The sequence below is a fragment of the Protopterus annectens genome, chromosome 1.part0 (genome assembly GCF_019279795.1).
Source record: "Protopterus annectens isolate FY-2018-M chromosome 1.part0, PAN1.0, whole genome shotgun sequence".
Lineage (NCBI taxonomy): Eukaryota > Metazoa > Chordata > Ceratodontiformes > Protopteridae > Protopterus > Protopterus annectens.
In genome coordinates, this window is record NC_056725.1 from 516139265 (window position 1) to 516158570 (window position 19306).

General features: G+C 41.6%; 1 protein-coding gene across 1 annotated transcript in view; it reads right to left on the bottom strand.

Moving 5' to 3' along the window:
* The window catches only part of ABCC10 (ATP binding cassette subfamily C member 10), a 1243619-nt gene that overhangs the window by 157078 nt on the left and 1067235 nt on the right, over positions 1-19306 (bottom strand). The window contains exon 19 of the mRNA XM_044061090.1: positions 6775-7028. Coding sequence (XP_043917025.1) covers positions 6775-7028 — 254 coding nt within the window. The remainder of the gene's footprint in view (positions 1-6774; positions 7029-19306) is intronic.

Genomic DNA, 19306 nt, shown 5'->3' on the forward strand with positions numbered 1-19306 from the left:
TTATACTTCAGGTTTCATCTATTGTGACATCTAGAAGTATAGTTTGTGATACTAGTTCAAGAGGAATATTATTGCTAGAGGTGCTGTAAAAGGATTTTTAAGTTCAGTGCTAATTTTAGGGGTGAAGAGCAATAATCTTTGTTTTGTTGGGGTTAAGGAGGAGTTGAGAGTTACACAACCATGTTTCTACAGAAGAGAATGAACTCTGTGGAACATTTTGTAGGGGGGAGAGTGAGGGGACTGAACAAATGAGGGTGGAACAATCTGCATAATGAATAACTGTAGCATCCATTGAGGTCGTGTGTAGGGAGAACCCTGAGGAACCTATTAACTCTCTCTTTTTCTCTTACTCTCTGCATAAGACAAGGTACTTGCACAAAGTAATTACATTATGAATTGAATACAATTATAAAACTGATTTAAATAAATGTAATGACATAACAGACAGCTGGGCCAGTGTTAAATGGTTTGTCTGGCAGTGGTCTGAGCCAGCCATCCAGTTGTCAAGTACTCCATGCCTGGTCCTAATGATCTCCTGATCCAATCCAAAGAACACCTTAACTCATTTTCATTGGACACAGCTTCCTGAAAGACTTCAGCCTAATCCCTCCTTACTTCCTAGTTTGCTTGCTGCCACGGCTGGAACAGAAGGATCAGGAACCGCTCAGATTTTATTTTATAATACAAATAAAATAAATGCCTGCACTCTGTAGACTGCTGCTGCTGGCTTATTCACCAGCAAACTGGAAATTGAAAAGCTAAATTATTCTCTGCTCATGGTGGAAACATTAGAAGGCACTAACTTCACAAGGTGAAAACAAAGAGAGAGAAGAAAAGACCTGGGCAGAGTAGCAGACAGACATTATTTACTTATTGGTTTACTATGTCCTGGACTCCTGCCAGGAACATAACAAAAAAGGCAAACAAACATGGGAACTTCTCAAAACTAAACTGCCACACCGGCAGATTAAATAATGATCCTCCTGACACTGGTCCTTCCACCAAGCAAAATTCAGGAATCAATAGAATACAACTACTCAGTCTGTGACTGTCTTGTTCAAAATTGGACAGGGGGTAACCTAGATTTATTAGAACTTCAAGTTGACAACATCAATTACATTTTATTCAGGTAAAATGTATTAAATACACTGTCTTGTCTTTGTGCACTCCATCAGATGAATGGGTGTTCTAAAAACTGGAATTTTTTTCTTCCTCTGCAGAGTCTCCAAGGAGGTATGCTCTCTGCAAAGGCTATGGAACTACAACAGCGGACAAGGGCTATGTGGGACATGCCAAGCCAACTTCCTTGGGAAGTAACAAAGTCTTACCACTCCTGCTATCCTTAACTCTGATACATTCTGAGCAGGCAGTATGTCAGAAACATCTTTGAAAGCACTGCAGAACCTAATTACATTCAGACGAAGATTGGATAAACACTGCTCAAGATCTACACTGGAAATGTATTTATGTATTTGTCTTTGTTTACTGGGAAAGTCTGACTGGTTAATATCCATTTTCACCAGAAGCCCTGGGAGAAAAGCTCCATTTGCTTACATTGCAGTATACCAAGTTCCAGTCAAACACAGAGCAGTTATATTTCTATTTACATTTATACATATGCATTCTAAGATTTTACAGAGGTGGAAGTTACTAAAGAGAAAGCACACATGCAACATAGTGGATTGCACAGGCAGCAGTTATGTATAAAAATTGTTTTGTAATTTCAGTAAGAGGTTGAGAATATTGTGTTTAAGGAGAGTATTTGGATAGTGTTGTACAATGAAAAAGTCATGGGACCAGGATTTAAGATGTCATTTAAGCAGTGTTTTAAAACTAATGAGTTTGTCGCAGAGTTTTATTTTCATGGAGATACTATTCCAGAGTTTAGCAATGCAATGGGAGTAGAGAGAGTCTCCTGTAATACTATTTGACTTATCTGTAAGTAATAAGAATTTGTCACTAGAACAGAGGTCCCTTGCTGGACAGTAGAGTAGTAGTAAGTTTTGTAGTGCAGGGCATTTTTCTGGATGATGAATGAGTTTGTCTGCTGCAGTCAGTTGTGAGTATGTTAGACAGTTGTGCAGCTCAAGCCCATTTAATTGCTTTAAGGTGAGACATTGGTGGCGCCTATGAGGGAGACTGGTGGCAAATTTAGCTATTTTATTATAGCAGGAGGCAAGTTTCTTTCTTTGAGTATTGTTTATGTTTGTTAGAATAGGAGCAGCATATAGGAGAGTCAGCAGTAAGAAGGTGGTGGCTAGTTTTTCTTGCAGTATCTGCAAGGAATCCACTGATACTATAAAGGCAGCCTAGTTTCTAGTGTGTAAATTTAATAGTGTGCAGTATACTGTGGTCATATTTGAAACTGTCATCTATAACAAATGCCTAGAAGTTTACTGTGAGTTACAGTTTCAATTACAGTATTTGCTGACTTTTTATGGTAAAGGACTGCTTTTGATTTTGGTAACTTTTTGAGGTGAAGAGCACTTAGTTTTCTTGGGGTTGAGTAAGAGGTTTGATTCTTTGAGGCAGGTTTATAGAGAGGAGAAAGACATTTGGGTAATGGTAGACATTCCACAAACTGGGAACCAAAAGGAGAAGCACCATACACAAGGATATCAGATGAAAAGATTTGATAAAATAGTCTTAGCGCTTTCGTCAGACTTCCTCAGAAACAAATAACAAACACATCATAACTCATTTAAATATCCCTCCAAAACATGTGACCATTGAACAATTAGTTAATTAGTAAAGCAATGTGGACCTCTTTGAACATGGTCCACATTGCTTATGCTAGAATGGACTGGATTTTGCAGGACATGGTGGACCAAGAACAAATTGATTTTTCTGTATGGTCATTTTTGGAAGTTAAATTCCCTGTTATTCCATCAATATTTGGTTTGCCCACAATCCATAAAGATTTGAGGGACCTCCCCATTTAGACCAATTGTTAACGCTTCTAGGTCTAAAACTAATTCATAGGCGAAATATATTGATTTAAAGCTTAAGAATGCTTTCAATGGGTTTTCCCATATTTGCAAAGACTCATGTGATTTTTTGAGTAAAGTGTCCCACGTAATGTATGATGACAACTTGATTTTTTGCACTATTGACGTAGTCAATTTATTTAATGTTATTCCTCATGACGTGGGCCTTGATTGGTTTCATGATTTTTTAGTGGAATTGAATGATTTTTCTAACAATCTGATCCAAATGATGGAATTAGTTCTTAAAATTAATTTTGTGTTTATTGATGGTCATTACTGTCTCCAAAAGAAAGGGGTAGTGATGGGGGCAGCATGTGCCCCCATATTTGCCAACATCATTATGCTACAGTGGGAGAAGAAATATGTTTTGAATAGATTTGACCCCAACACCCCCCACCAGGTTTTCTATTTGCGTTTTTTAGATTATATCATTGTTTTTTGGAGGGGCTCTGAGGCTGATCTATTGTCTTTTATTGAATATTTAAACCAGACTACTGATTTTTTTAGATTCACATTTACTTTTGACCGAAATAATATATCCTATTTGGATGTTCAGATTTCAAAAGATTTGATTAATAAAAACTTGATCAGCAATATATACAGGAAGCCCATCCATTCCAACTGTTTGTTACATTACGATAGTTGTCACCCCAGCCACCAGAAAAAGGGTATCACTAAAGCTCAATCTGTTCGTCTTGCCAGGATGATTTCAATGAATTCTACCTTTCAGGCTGAAGCTGGTATTCTTATGGACATGCTCCTTGCCAGAGGATACCCTAAAGATTTGGTGGAAGCGGTCTTTTGGAAGTTAAACAGAAAAGAATGAGTGGTTTTTATATGTGCCTGTTGCAGAATATGAATGGTAGCAGTACCAGTACATTGAGGTAAATGTGGACAGCGTTTCTGGGGACACTGACTTTTCCTTGTCTGTTATAACTACATACATTCCTGAATGCATTCATATTCATAGAATTTTAAGTATGCATTGGCAATTGTTTTCTTGTTACATGGATTTTTAAGAAATTTATAGGCATGGTGTTAAAATGGTTTACAAGAAAGGTAGGAGTTTTAAAGAATTGTTGGAACCCGCTGATAGAAAGGAATGTTTGGTCTCTGTTAAAAGGAAAGGCACCTTTAGGTGTGGTTTTTGTAATTATTGCAACTATCTTATTGAACTTGGTAAAGTTTTTGTGAATGGTAACATACTTCCATTGTAATTGCAATACTACAGGCATTATTTGACCCTTTGTAAACAGTGCAATTGTTTTTATTTGGGAAAGACTAAGAGAAAGTTTTGTGAGCGTATTTATGAACACATGCTAGATATTAGGAAAAATAATAACAACAATGCTTTATTTAGGCATATTTTGGAAAATCCAGACCATGAATTTGGGTTTGTGGACATTGCTACTGTTTTATAAAGTGCCGGGGGGTCCCTGGAATGGGTTAACTGAACAAAAGGAATTAAGGTGGCAAATCAAACTCAGTACTTACGTGTACCCTGGGTTGAATGACTCTATATCCATTGGTTGTGTTCTCAAACTTCGTTTGTACATTATTTGATTGCTTTAGGTTTTTAATATTTCTGGGGTTATTTAATAAGTTGTATGTCTTTTTACATTTACTAATTAACTAATAGTTCAATGGTCACATGTTTTTGGAGGGATATTTAAATGAGTTATGATGTGTTTGTTATTTGTTTCTGAGGAAGTCTGTAGATACAGTCTGACGAAAGTGCAAAGACTATTTTATCAAAACTTTTTGTCTGATATCCTTGTGTGTGGCGCTTCTCCATTTGGATATCTGGATAATGCCTTGGAGCTTAATTATTGTTGAGGTTGTACATATTAATATTGAGTCATCTGCATTATTGAACTAAACTACCATGGTAAGTGGAGGTGTGGAGGTCATTAATAAATATATCAAATAGTAGAGGGTTAAGGATAGAGCCCTGAGGGACAACTGTAGTAACTGGTTGAAAGGATGAGTAGCTTTGTTGACATTTAACTAATTCTTGCCTTCCAGAAAGATAACTAAGGAACCACAACAAGGAGTATTGTGAAAGCTCTACTGAAGAGAATCAGATGAGCAGTTGCCAATGCGAGACAGTACCAAATGCCTTTCACAAGTCTAAAAACATGGTGGACACATAAAGACCACCATTTCTATGCTGGTTTATTATATTGTTAAACTGTAGTAGAGAAGTAGTGGTGATGTGCTGGAGCCTAAAGCCATGTTGTGTTTCTGAGAGCAGATTATTTGAGGGTACATATTGCATTAATGACATATGTATGCCGTTCTCTAATATTTTGGAGATGGGAGAGAACTGCTATTGGTATGTAGTTATTAAACTCAGTAGACATGCTGTCTTTGTGTAGTGGTATGATGTAGGATTTTTTCCACAGTGATGGGATATATCTTTCTACTATGGACCTACTAATTAGTATGGACACAGGGAAGGCTATGACGTCTGCAGACGTTTTTAGGTAGTCTGATGGCAGCTGGTCTATAGCCACCTACTAAGGAGCAACTTCTTTACAAGTGAGGTAGGTACTGGACTTAAACTAGAGAGCTGTGGGTGGTTTTGATTGGACAGGGGTAGAGTGGGGGGGCAGATGTGGTAGTGTCTAAGACAGATAATTTTGATTGTAAAAAGTAGGAATTAAACTGTGTCTCTTCTGTTTTTGGAGACAGGCTAGGGTGGAGTAGTTTATTTAGTGATGACCAAAGAATTTTGGTTTGTTTATATATTTGCCTTATAGTTTGGGTACAGTGCGGTTGCTTATCCTGTTTGACATGGAGTTTTGCAAGGTTTCTAAGATGTCTAAATTGCTGAAGGGCATTTTGAGTTCTATTTTCATACCAGTTTTTTCCAGGCTTTATCCCTTTTTATCACAATTTTGTTTCCTTTGTCAGCCATGGTGTGGGCTGGGCTTTATTCTTTTATTACGTACCGGTGCTAGATTATTTAAGGTCTGTAAGACTACATTATTACAGTGTTCGACTGTAGTATCTAGCAGCACTTTTCTAAGTACATTCCAGTTACATTTTTTTAGTGTTTCATTAAAAATATCTTTGCTAAAATTGGTTGTATTTTGTATTTTGGAATAAAGAAAGAGTGCTAAAATTCAAGTAATGTAAGAGGATTCAACATCAGGTCAAACCTTCTGCAAATAGTTTTCAATGTCCTGCTTTCCTTAAGAGACCTATAATGTTTTCAGAGTTTACTGTAACGTGCTAGTATTTTTCATACACATGCCTCTGAAAACACACAGTTATATGACAGTCAATAAAAAACGAAATAAGTGAACGAATGAATTAATAAATCAGAACTCAAGCTGGGAACGAGACTCTCCCCACCACAACACCAAGGCCCAAAATCACAAGGAATCCAAGAATACATGTAAACCAAATAAATGTTAGGGGAAATATGCCCCTTTTTAGTGGTTTAACAGTACAGGAGGCCATTACCACACAAGCTACAAAGATAATATAGAAATAAGTTTACTTGGCTGTGCCAGAAGAGCTATTCAATGTTGAGCTTGCATTTTTTTTATTTTCATCATGTGTACCTGGAGAATAATGTACAACAATTCATAGAAGACAGCTCTTACCTAATGAGATGTGAACACTTAACTTTACTTACTTAGCATAAATTGTTCTACAAGGAAGCTTACATAAGGAGTAATCAGTAAATGATACTGCAATTCCATACGGCTGCTCATTTCTCCAGCTAAAATTAACAGTTCCATTAATATTCGCTTTCAGTTTATAAGGCAGTTCTCACCTGAGGTCCTTTAAGCTGATATTTCGTATGTTCATTCTGTCAACAAGGATCTGGCCTTCAGTGAGCTCTACCATACGAAATAATGCAAGGAATATGGTGGACTTCCCAGATCCTGTCCTACCAACAATGCCCACCTTCTCTCCAGGGCAGATAGTAAAATTCAACCCATCTAAAGCATTTGGTAATCCAGGGCGATAAACCAAGACGACATTCTGAAACTCAATTTGTCCCTGATCTGGCCAAGCTGGAGAAACCTAGAAATAAATGAAAATGTAAAAAAATTATGAACTTTGGTTATGCTTAAACATGTGAAAAGGAAAAAACAGATGGACATTTGATAAAGACATTTTTACATACTTATTAGAACTTCAAGGTAACATCATTTACAGTTTTATTTTAACAAAAATTATTGTCTGTATGCACGACCAGAGTACCAAACATTTCTGTATTTATACTATTTAAAACTAATCATCATCCTCAGGGAAAGCATCAATTGCTCTCTCTCCTGAGAAGTTCAACACTACTGTAAGGTGTGCTGCTGAGCGTGAATTCTAACACTTGCATGAAGAAATACTAAGTAATGCAGCTATTTTCCACTGATACCATACTAAGCATTTAAGCTTTAACTGTGGACACAAATAGTTAAACACATCATGCTGTTACTGATATCAGTCAATATTTCAATGATCACATCACTTAGACTTACTTTTTCTGTCTGCTGGAAATATATTACGAGGATATCCTGTTCTCTGTGCATCATGCCCCTCCTCCTCAAAAAAGAGTTACTGTGAGCCATCACTTTCCATAATTAATTTATAAAATCCTTTAATGCTTTCCTGACAACAAATCTATGGTACTCCTAAACAGCCTCTGTGCTGCAATGAAAATATATGCACAACATGTAAGACATTTGGGGTAATTCAATAAAGCTTACATGGAGCTAATCTCTGTGTAAGCATAGTAGCGCAGCCAGAACATGAAGTCTGGAGGATGAGCGATCCAGGAAACAAGGCTGGAGGGGTGCACGAGCCTCCCAGCATTGTTTGGCCACAGAGGTGATCGCATAATGCAAATCACCTCATTTGCTGGTGAAAAACATGCAAATGAGGTGAATTTGTGATCCAGGAAGCAGACAGGCATCTGTGTAGGCACAGTGTCTGCAGCAAAAATGTATGCGGTTTGTAACCATGTACCGGATTGCAAAAATAAAAATGGGGCCGTGACAACTAAAAGTAAAGCATGTATTATGTGCATTAGGCATGCTAATGGCCAAAACTATGGCCATTGGCATGGAAAAGTGCTGCAAAATGGGTAAAATTAAACCTTTTTTTGGCAGATATGAGCTGTTTAAGAGGAGCACAGTGGCACGCAAACATGCGATCTTGCAAAAAATAAAATAAAAATAGTAAAATGGTGATCTGAATGGTAAAATTAAATTTTACATTATATTGGCCAGCATGCAGACTCATAACAATGGCAGGTAACAGTGGTTGCTAAGGACATAGGCTCTGGTGTAGTGGTGTAATTAGGGTATACTCAATTAGGTATATGTAAATGAGCTAAGTTTATTGAATAGCAAAATGGGACACCGTGTACGCAGGTACCTAACCGTGTAAAGGCTATAATGTGGTAGTGTAGGCAGAAGAGGCAGCTGACATGAAAAGGGTGTGTGTCATGTTTTGTGTAAGCACACTGGAGCTCAGTGGCTTCTGTCTGCACTCAGCTAAACACTGCTAAGCAAAGGGGTGTGTCTGAGGCTGCTCAGTTGTGCTTAGCTGGTTTAAGAAAAGCTAAGTGTGCTCGTGTACAAGGTAGGGTTAGATCTGCTTATAAGTGTTTACATTTGTGCAGCATGGAGCGCGGCTTAAAAATACAGGAATTAAAAAAAAAACGGAAACACCTTTACAAAAGGCAATCAACTATAAATGACTAATAATCCCTTTGGCACTCTCACTAGCCCATTCAAACCCCTAAGTAATGTAGCTGGCAGGTGGAATGTATTCATAGTTAGCCAATCACACAAGCTGCATCTGCAGCACACCAGTATAAGGTATGCAAACACCTTTCAATCTGATTTTTCCCACATACTCTGCACCACTGGAGCACACACTTGGGAATTGTAACTGACGCTGCTGCTGCTTTGCTACATCTCTACATGCTACAGACTGAGGGCAGTGATGAGGATGATGCTACAACTGTCCATGACTGAGGAGGAAAATAGTGTTCAAACCCAGGGTAACCTTTCAGGGGCTACATAAGCTGGAGAAAGCAGCGTGCTACAGGGTGGACAGGGACATACTACAGCAACTCACTGAGCTCTGCCGGCCTCATCTCAGACCCAGAGCCAACAGAGGGGAACCCATCCCAGTGGAAACAATGGTATGTGCAGCGTTAAGAATACTAGCTACCGGTACTTTCCAAAGACCTACTGGGGACATCATGGGGGTCTCACAGGCATCCACATCCAGGGTACTCCACCAGTTCCTGGATGTCATGCTAAGACATGCCAGTGAGCACATTTATTTACCCAGCACCCCTGAGGAGAGGACCAGCAATATGAGTTTCTTCTACCATGAAGCACACTACCCAGAGGTACTGGGTGCCATAGACTGCACTCATGTCCATATCAAAGCACCACTCAATGAAGAGGGTAGAGTCTACGTCAACAGCAAGTGGTATCACTCCATCAACTGCCAGGTTGTGTGCAATGCCCAGGGCATTATCATCAATGTGTGTGCTGACAGCCCTAGCAGTTATCATGACTCCCACATCTGGCATGTCTCCAGCTGTACCAGGCATTTGCCAGGGGAGACATCCCATATGGCTATCTAGTGGAGGATACTGGCTACGCACTGAAACTGTAGATGACACCCATCAGAAATGCATGTGCACACACACACACACACACACACACACACACACACACACACACACACACACACACAGAAGAACACCATAATGAGGCACATGCACAAACTAGGAACATTGTAGAGCATGCGTTTGGGCTGCTCAAGTCACAGTTCCGCTGCCTTGACATATCTGGTGGAGCCCTGCAGTACTCTATAGCCACATGTGCACACATATTCATAGTATGTACCGTGTTACACAATATGATCCTGTGGAAACAGCTGCGGCAGGAACATCACAGGGAAGGGGCTTACAGACCCCCACACTGCCAAGGTCCCCACAAGCACAGGGGGGACTCGGAGGAGGAACCTCCTAAGCCTGTCCCTGTAGGCAGACATAGGCATGCCCAGTATGCCCTGGCCTTGGCAAAGAGGCAACGTACAGAACATACACTGACACCTCTCTCCGACTCGCACACACAGTAAAAAGGATGCCACACACATCACACTACCTGTACCTTATCATGTACAGGCGGTGTACTGAGTGCATCCAACAGAGTTAGCCCTGAAGCACTGTACTCACAACTGCCTCAGGCACAAGGTAAGTCACTCTTCTTAACAATAAATGAATGGAGTAGTATGTTGTGGTATCATATCTATGGTATTGCTGCATGTATGCAAGGGAATGGGGTGGCCTACCGGGATAGCAGCAGACAACTGACAGCTATGTGAGACAACAGGAAATGTCTGCCAAATACTGGCTTCCCCAGAATATGCAGTAGTCCCCTAGGTGACAAAACTCACTGCAGTATATGCGGGGGACTAACAAACTGGGGGATCGTAGGTCACATGTATGGATGTCAATGTTGGAGTCCCATACACACCTCTCAGCCTCTCCTAGCAAGTCAGCTGTACAAAGCCATACAGAAATGTGTGGCAAAGGCCCACAAATAGGGACAATGATGAAATATTCCTCTTACAAACTTACACAGTGTTATCACAGCAGGTCTTGCAGTTGCATTAAGTCTCTAAAGGGTAAGAAGTCTGAAACTCAAATGTCTGTCATTACTTTCTAACCTTCGGTCTTTAGTAATATGCCAGTATTCTCCAAGTCAAGCACAATACTATGCTAAATGGAACCAAAATGTAAAGCAAACATCTGGACAGTCTGTGCAAATGTGTACAATTGAGAGGTATGCCCCCCTCCCCCAACACACCCATGTTTCCATAGAAATGCAGTAACATTTATGTTTGTAGGGTAATAGCAGCAGAGCACACATTTCCAGGGCTGTCCCAATCAACTTGATAACTTGTTGCATGTTCACAACATACAGGGGTCAATGAGCTATGCATATGCGTCGTTAATACTGTCATGAAGTAGGCAGGACTTACTCCTGGCTGTTGTGGCTTAGTGGTCTAGGTACAGTACTGTGGCTGACAATGTCCATGTTTCAAGGCTTTCTGTGCCAACTATTTTGCATGTCAACTACACCTATGGTAGGAGTTGTACACAATGTCCATAAGTATATATCCGTTACTGCAAGAAAGCTGGACAATTCAGGGACATGAGGCCATACATATGCACAGTACTCAGCTCAGAGTAACATACACAGTGCCTAGTAGGACAGCAGGCTCTTGAAAGTCAGTGTACTGTCAGGTTATAAATGGCTGCCACCTTACTGTGTCAGTACTGATAACAAGTCACTGGCCACCATCCATACCCCTGGAATGCCAGGCTGTCACAGAAGGACTACAAGTATGGCTTGTATATCTGTTCTGCTTGTCATAATATTGCATTTGCTTGCCAGACTATTTGCAAAACAATAAAGGTTGATGTGAAAACATCAATGGCAGACAGTGGAGAAGCAGACGTCATATCCATAAGAAAAAGCAAGATAATACCAAACCAGTCTCTCAACTGTCTACGTTTGGCACAGCAATATTGACACCCTGTCCCCATGTGTAGGCCTGTGTCTGACTGTCATATATGGGCCTGTCCAGATATCAGTCTGTGACAGTTTGACAGCTACGGCCAACACGTAGCCTTATAATAACATAGCAACACAAACCTTCTGAGAACCACAGCAGATGTAGGGGTGCAATGATGGACAACCTGCTAAACAGGTACACATAACCCTGTATGTGATGTTACGGCATCTACCCCGCTCACACCAGAAATACAAATAAATAACAGCAGCAGCAACTGTGGACAAAGCCTGTGACTGGACTATGGAAGGACAAAGAGACACATATAAGGAGAAGGGGAACCACTGGCCAGACAAATAGAGAATGTGCACTGGACTACAGAAGGACAAAGAGACACATATAAGGAGAAGGGAAACCACTGGCCAGCCAAATAGAGAATGTACACATCAGAACAAATTGTGCAGTAACATAGGTTTCCTGCATTGTATGGAATAAGTAAACATCACCCACAACACACACCCACATATGTGGAAATTCTCAACAAAAACAAACCAAAATAAAGGACACCTCAGAGGCAAAAACACATGAGAACTCCACAAATCTCCACACCACAGACCATGCATAGTCCATACATCAGTGTCTCGCAACCACTAAGGCCTTACCATAGACCCAACATATTACTCATACAGCACTCCATTGTGAGATGCACAGATGTGCCTCTCACCAGGCTGGATAAGGAGAAAGTCACGGTTACTTGTTTGTCAGGTGCCAGAATCCACCATATCACACATGCACTCAAGTCTCTCTACAACAGGTACTGTTATGACTCTGTCCTAGTCCATGTCAGTGTGAACGACTTCAGACGTACCTCCCTGGACTATAGAAAGACAGACATGATTGAGTTTGCTGAATATGTGTCCCATACAGGTATGTCCCTAGGCTTAAGGAGCATTCTACCATCACCCAGAATGATGACTCAATACAAACAGAAAATGACTGACATTAACAATTGGCTTACTTTCTGTTGTCATCCCAGGGGGATCCAGTGCCTCACAGCCTGTGAACATATGATCAACAGACCACGCTGCTTTGTTAGAGATGGCCTGCATCTGTCTCACTTGGCTTTCAGGCTTCTGGCTAAGGCCCTTGCCTCCGCTATAGTGCCTTTTTTAGGGAAAATCATGGGGTCAATACTACCAACAAAAAACTCTCAACAAAATGGAAATTAAAGGTCATGCCGCTAAATGCTAGGTGCCTAAACATGAAACTGCACTCATTGCAAGCATGCTTAACCCTGGAAGATGCTGATGTGTGCAGTCACAGAAACCTGGGTCAAAGCTGCAGAGAGCAACCCATCCTTACCTGGTCACTCATCCTATCGCAAAGCCAAAGGAGGTGGAGTATAAATATATATATTAAACAGACACACACCTCCAGCCTGGTCAGACAGTCTGATGCACACGGGACACTCCAGGTGCAGTTAACCATTGACTAGACCCCTGTTCAAATTATACATAGCAACAGGCCCACATATTTGACTCAGATGTCCACTCCACCTATCTGGACCTCTACAAATCGATCAAGATTCAACCCTTTACCCTGATCCTGGCTGACGTGAATTACCCAAACACAGACTGGAAAAACTACTCGTCAGAACAGAAATGCACAGAGATTCCCCCATTTTATCAATGCAAATGCCTTGGAACAGCTACTTGATAACCCCACAAGATGTGATACATATCTTGGACTTGGTGGTAACCAACATGATTAACCACTGCAGCACCCCTACTGTATCATCCTCTCTGGCAAGATCTGACAAAAAGAGCGGTCAGTTTCGATATCACCATCTCCCCTTACCCCTTCTAGATATGGTAAAAAGAAAAATTCTCCAAAGCTGACTACAACTACCTGAGGGATGGTATGAACAAGCTGCACAGCTCCCTCCCCCACTGTAGGAAAAGACACCAACATCCAAATGTACACCAAAGTACTATACAAGCATTTATATAGATGCATGGAATCAGGAATACCTAACAGGACAACACCGTCCTCCGCAAGGAAGAGTAAACCTGTCTGGTGGAAATCTGCAATAAAGAAACTATATAACAAAAGGAAAAAAATGTTGTCCGGGAAGAAGAAGGAGCAGGTGCCCAATTGGTAGCAATCTCTCCTTAGCCTGAACAAGCAAATAAGAGCACCAGTGAAATCCTCTAAAATAAACTTTGAGTCCAAATTTCCCACATCTACTAGAGACAATCATAAGGCCTTCTTCATATATGTCCGCAGTCTCAAAGGAAGCTCCCAGATCTGTTCAGAACTGGTGGTCAAGGACACCACATACACAAATTCTGTAGATATAGTCAATCTACTGAATGACAGATTCAGTGGAAACTTCTGCCCTCTGCCCCCATCAGTAAATCAGGACATCCCCAGTACCTTCCCCCACCCCTTATCTCTAGGGAAGAAGTCATCACTGCCCTCTCAAAGGCAAAAAAGACAGCCTCCACAGGACCTGACAACATCCCAAGCTGCATCCTACATGAACCCAGGCATGAACTTGCAGCACCATTAGGCACCCTAGTCAACCAAAGCCTGAGTACCGGCTTTGTCCCAGCCGAGTTGAGGACAGCCACTGTCATCCCTTTACACAAAGGTGGAGTGTCCACTGATCCAGGAAATTACAGACACAGTAGCCTAACTACCCTGATCTGCAAGGCCATGCAATGGATTATCATGGACGTCAGTAACAGGGACATTGGCAAACTCCAAATACATGAACACACACAGTTTGGCCTTTTCAAGGGATATATGTCTGTTAAATCTGCTACACTTCTTTGAGACAGCCACCAAAGCCATGGACGAGGGAAAGACGGTGCGCACCAGCCAACATGACTTGGCCAAAGCCTTCTACACTATTCCTCACTAGGCTATAGTAGATAAACTCTGTCAACCAGGCATCAATCCATATGTTACCAGATGGGTAGCAAACTGGCTCACTGACAGAACCCACCTAATCATAAAATGGGTAGCCAACTCAAGCAGTACACTCCTAACGAGCAGCAGTCCTGGGGCCTTGGTTATATGGAATATACTTCTGAGGTGCAGGTCAAAAACAGTGGCCTTGGCTGATCAAGCAGTGAGGGATTTGGTCACCCATGTTGATAGCAACCTGACTTGCGACCGCATGTGGCTACTATTGTATGGAAAGCTTTCTACATGGCCCACCTCATAAGTAAGTGTATCTCATTCCAGGGACAAAGAGGTCATAAGATCCATGTATTCTACCCTTATAAGGGCAATTAGTGAGTACATCGCCCCTTTGGCATGTACCTCACAAAGCACATGCAGCACCTGGAGAGACCACAGAGGTTCCTCACCTGGAGAATCCACGGCCTCAAACACCTACCCTACACAGACTGGCTAAAAGCACTGTCCTTCTACTCAGTTTCATACAGAATCCTCACAGTTGACGTCTGTCTGGCTTACAAAGCAATCCAGACCCTGCCTTAATGGGACTGCCGCATATCCGGAAGTCAAGTTCCACTCAAAGAACCTGTAGGCGCAGCATCAACCTGGTCTATGATATCAATAGGATGTGTTGGCGTGACAGATATGTGTCCCACAGACTCCCCCATCTGCGGAATATACTCCCAATCCACGTCAAGCAGTGTACCTCGATAAGCCTTTTGAAGTGCACCCTGGATAACTGGATGGGAAACAGAAAATACACTCCTGGGATTCCACCTGTGTCCCTGCTGGACAGGGGCTCAGGGTGCTGACATGTCTAAACATGGACTACACCCTTGCTACTAGGGTTATAAGGGCCTCAGGCCTATAGCCTAGTAGCCTCCTATGAACCTATAAACAAATGTTTGTCAGCGGTTCACCACATTACTCTATACTTCTCTGCTACTGACATAACAGGAAATCACAGCACTACATAGAATATACCACACATAATATGGAAAACTCTGCTCAGTCCAATGCACTCTGTACCCACACTAGGATATGACTTCCAGTTAATAAGGATACCACACAACCAGGAGATCACCAGCCAGTATATCACTGAGGTGCTGGACTGTTTACACAGCTTCATCAGCCAATCGGCTGTAGCCATACCTCTCAACTGCCCAGATTTTATGCTCATAGTTTTGGTCTGTTCCTCATAAAATTTGTATTTTTCTGGTAAATCACTGGGATGATCTGAGGATTTATGTCAGTAAATAATGACATGCATTTCCGTTTCATACTTCATATCCTTCAGAAAATGTATGCTAAAACAAACACTATTACTCTAGCAACTAAGTTTATAAGAGCAATATTTAAAATATGTCCCTATGTGTGGCCCATTGTCCCCCCATTTTAACAAGCTTTGTCCAGATTTCTTGCACTAAGATATTAAGAGGTATGGTTGTAGCACACAAAACCCTGGACTGGGGTACAGCTATCATTGGAATGGACTCCCACTCTTACTATAGAAGGTCATACTGGGCATGCTCTTACACTTAGAGAATTACAGCCCACGTCTAAACCCACACCAAACTATACAACTGTATTATGCATATATGTCTTTGCATACAGACAGCTATGTACCGCTTAACTGTGTCTCCCCACCTCCATCATATAGGATCCATACATACATCATCCTTAGCTATCTGTAGGTGGCCCATATGTGATATATCTGCATCTGTTGAGTGTGATATATATACACACACACACACACATATATATATATATATATATATATATATATAGACAACATGTACAAATTTATCAATCATACAAAGGGGGAGACAGACAGACAGAGAGAGAGAGAGACCCTGAAAGGCATAGAGCGATGTCCTGCTGCAGACCATTGCACACCAGTTATAACTAGTGACACGTGCCAGTATGAAAGTGAGCTCCATTGTGTAATAGTAGTGAGGTAGTGGTTGTAATCTGACATCACCCGCCTTTATGTGCGTGTGTTTGTAGGTTAAAGTATTTTGAGGCCTTTCCCACCCAAGACACACTTCCCATTGCCCTACTTCACAAGGCCTGTTGATGTCACTCACCTTAGGAGTACCTTTGGACACTCGTCAGCCCTATAAGCTCCATGGTATGTGTGATCGCTATGTAGCACTATAATACAAATAACTAGAAAGGCAGGGGTTCTAATCTCAGCACTGGCAATTTTGTGTGTGTGTGTGTGTGTGTGTGTGTGTGTGTGTGTGTGTGTGTGTGTGTTTGTAGGTTAAAGTATTTTGAGGCCTTTCCTACTAAGTACACTTCCCACTGCCCTACTTTACGAGGCCTGCTGATGTTATTCACCTTAAAAGAACCTTTGGACACTTGTCAGCCCTATAAGCTCTGTGGTGTGTGCGATAACTGTGTAGCACTATAGTACATATAATTAGATCGGTAGTGGTTCTAATCTCAGCACTGGCAATTGTGTGAGTGTGTCTGTGTTTATAGGTTAAAGTTTTTTGAGGCCTTTCCCACCCAGTGCACTTCCCATTGCCCTACTTTACAAGGGCTATTGATGTCACTCATCTTAGAAGTACATCTGGACACTCTTCAGCCCTATAAGCTCTGTGGTACATGCAATAAATGCGCAGTACTATAGTACAAATAACTAGATAAATAGGGGGTCTAATCTCAGCACTGGCAATTGTGTGTGTGAGTGTGTGTATGTTTGTGTGTGTTTGTAGGTTAAAGTATTTTGAGGCCTTTCCCTCCCAAAATACACTTCCCACTGCCCTACTTTACTAGGTCTGCTGATGTCCTTTACCTTGGAAGTATCTTTGGACACCCATCAGGCCAATAAGATTCTGTGATGCGTGTGATAACTATGTAGCACAATACTACAAATAACTAGGTAGGTAGGGGTTCTAATCTCAGCACTGGCAACTGTGTGTGTGTTTGTGTGTGTGGGTGTTGGTTATACCATTTTGAGGCCTGTTTCACCCAGTACACTTCCCATTGCCCTACTTTACAAGGCCTGCTGTCATTCACCTTAGAAATACCTTCAGACACTCTTCAGCCCTATAAGCTCCGTAGCACATGCTATAACTGCATAGCACTATAGTACACATCCCTGTGTATGTGTTGGTTATACCATTTCGAGGCATGTTCCACCCAGTACACTTCCCCATTGCCCTACTTTACAAGGCCTGCTGATGTCATTCACCTTCAGACACTCTTCATCCCTATAAGCTCCACAGCGCATGTGATAACTACGTAGCATACAGTACATGTAACTAGATAGGTATGGGTTCTAATCTCAATACTGGCAACTATGATAGTGTGTGTGTGTGTGTGTGTGTGTGTGTGTGTGTGTGTGTGTGTGTGTGTGTGTGTGTGTGAGAGAGAGAGAGAGAGAACCATAACACCTGTGTCTGTCTGTATGTGTTGGTTATACCATTTATAGGCCTGTTCCACCCTGCCCCCCCACTGCATTACTTTACAGGGCCTGTTCATGTCATCAACCTTAGATTCACTGTTGGACACTTTAAAGGCATGTAAGCTCCGTGGCGCATGTGATAAGTGGACAGCACTACAGTACATACAAGTAGATAGGTAGGGGTTTGAATCTCAATACAGCCAACTACACTACTGTATATGTGTGTTTGTGTGTGAAGCATATCTCCTGTGGCTGTTGTCTGTGTTGGTTATACCATTTTAAGGCGTGTTGATCCCCACCCCATGGCATTAATTTAAAGAGCCTGTTGATGTCATCCACCTTACAAGCACCATGTTAAACTCTACAGGCCATACCAGTCATCTGTGCAGATGTATGCAGAATATCCAGATGCTTGCAACATATATGTGGTCAGTGTCTCCTAACAATGGGGTTGTATGAGAAATCATTGGCAAATACGTGGCAGTTGCCGTAGTTACAGACACGTAAGCTTCATCGTCATACCCATCTGAAACATCATGCTGATGCAAAGTCTGTTACCCTATCACATGTCCAGGTTTGTAAGAGCAATATGTGAGAATAGTCACTATTATGTGTGGTTTATCCCACCATCCATGAAGGCATTCCCAAGATTAATTGGTGTAAGAGGTTGTGAATTATGTCCCTGGCATATAATGTCTGTGGTGCATGCAATATGTACGTAGCAGTATAGTTCATACAAGTAGATAGGTAGGGGTTCTAATGCGACACTTGCCAACTGTGTGAGTGTATGTGTTTCTGTATGCCTATCCCCCTTGGCTGTCTTGCTTGTGTGTATGCGATGGGTATACCATTTTTATGCCTGTTCCACCCTAACTCACCCATTGCCAACCTAGTCATGACCCCCTACAGATGTCATCCACCTTACAAGCACAGTTACACATTTACTAACACAAAGGCATTGTGGCGCATGCAGTAGTCATGTCAGTCAGTATTGTACATAACTAAATAGGTAGGTCATCTAATCAGAAAAGGTCAACTTGGTGTGCATGCGTGTTTCAATGCTTGTCCCCATGCAGCAGTGCGTGTGTGTGTGTGTGTGTGTGTGTGTGTGTGTGCTTCAGATGGGTCTAACATGTTAAGGGCCTGTGAAACCCCCATTGGCAATCCTAACAGCTACTGCAATTGTGACCCACTTGAACAGTAGTGGCAGACACTGCAACACTACATTAGCTCTTTGGTGCTTGTGTTATGTATACACAGCAGTATCATTTGTACAACTAAGCAGGTAGAAGTTCTACTATCAACAAGGGCAGGTCATGAGAGTGAGTGTGTGTGTGTGTGTGTGTGTGTGTGTGTGTGTGTGTGTGTGTGTGTGTGT